Source organism: Phaethon lepturus, unplaced genomic scaffold (genome assembly GCF_000687285.1).
Source record: "Phaethon lepturus isolate BGI_N335 unplaced genomic scaffold, ASM68728v1 scaffold31753, whole genome shotgun sequence".
Lineage (NCBI taxonomy): Eukaryota > Metazoa > Chordata > Aves > Phaethontiformes > Phaethontidae > Phaethon > Phaethon lepturus.
This window is the reverse complement of record NW_010530243.1, coordinates 768-2,028: the sequence shown is the minus strand read 5'-3', so window position 1 is coordinate 2,028 and position 1,261 is coordinate 768. Positions and strand designations below refer to the sequence as shown.

The 1,261-nt window shown below is 59.7% G+C and overlaps 1 protein-coding gene across 1 annotated transcript in view; it reads left to right on the top strand.

Annotated features, from left to right (window-relative positions):
• Window positions 1-733: 733 nt before the first annotated feature.
• The window catches only part of REEP6 (receptor accessory protein 6), a gene marked incomplete at both ends in the record, with an annotated part of 798 nt that continues 270 nt past the window's right edge, over window positions 734-1,261 (top strand). Inside the window, 2 exons of the mRNA XM_010284221.1 lie at window positions 734-827; window positions 1,098-1,236. Of these exons, the coding sequence (XP_010282523.1) occupies window positions 734-827; window positions 1,098-1,236 (233 nt within the window). The remainder of the gene's footprint in view (window positions 828-1,097; window positions 1,237-1,261) is intronic.

Below are 1,261 nucleotides of genomic sequence, written 5' to 3'. Positions count from 1 at the left end.
TTACCCCATCCGCCGGCTCTCCAAACTCCGCTGATCCTGCCTCCTGCAAGCGTCTGAGGGCTGGGCAGGCTCCAAACGACCAAAGCCTTGGCTTACATTTAATTTTAACAATTTAATTTAAATAATTTAATTTAATAACAGGGCAGCGGGATTGGATTGCTGGTTCTCAGGGGGCTGAATCCTTAACGAACGGTGGCTGCTCAGCACAAGCATGTGCAGGGAATGTGTACAGGGAGTGGAAGGGAGACGCAGGCTGCGGTAGCAAGGCTTGTCCTTGAACAGTCGTTATCGAAATGCCTCCAAGCCCTGCGCGCGGAGAAGCTCAATCCCTTAACTTTGGACTATAGGTGTGTGTTAAAGGCTTCGCTTCCGACATCTCGGCAGCCTTGGCCCAGGTCCAGGCTGGCGACGGGTCAAAAGCGCTGCGAGTTTGTTGCAGTAAAGTCCCTTCCAGGCCAGGGAGGGGACAAACGGTGACGGGACCGGATCGTGGCCACGCGTAGCGGCTCAGCGTGGTTGTGCACGCGGCGTGTTGAGCACCTCAGTGGTCCGGTGTGTGGAGGGCTGTACTGGAATTAATTGGGGGTGGTCGTTATGCCCACCTAGAGGGTCCCGGCATGCACCTTTTCTCACTACTGGGATGAGAATTCCACTCAGTGGACGGAGCCAGGGTCTCTCCTGGCCATCTCGGTGCCAGCAGGTACGCGACCGTCCCCTCTGTGCCCCCCGGCAGGCTCTGTGGCGTTCCTGGGGCTGTACCTCGTGTTCGGCTATGGCGCCTCGCTGCTCTGCAACCTCATCGGCTTCGTCTACCCCGCGTACGTCTCGTAAGTACCAGTGCGCCGGCCCAGCCTCCCCGCAGCGCCTGGAGAGCATTCCCTGCCCTTAGCCGAGGGTCTCCCCGGTAAATGAACGGGCGGTTATGGCCGGGAAGCTCTTGAGACCTTCCTGAAAACACTGGGGCCTGGCACGGTCCCAGCTCGGGGAAGCAGCGCCCGGTAGGAAGGTTTGCTCCAGGGTTTGGAGGACTCGGGAAGGAGGTGCCCGCCCTGGCAGCAGGGCTGCAGCGGCCGTGCCCTTCCCCTCTCCTGCCGCAGCATCAAAGCCATCGAGAGCTCCAGCAAGGAGGACGACACCACGTGGCTGACATACTGGGTGGTGTACGGCGTCTTCAGCGTAGCCGAGTTCTTCTCCGACACCTTCCTCTACTGGTTCCCGTTCTACTACGCTGGGAAGGTAATGGTCGGGCTGCGGGGGTCCG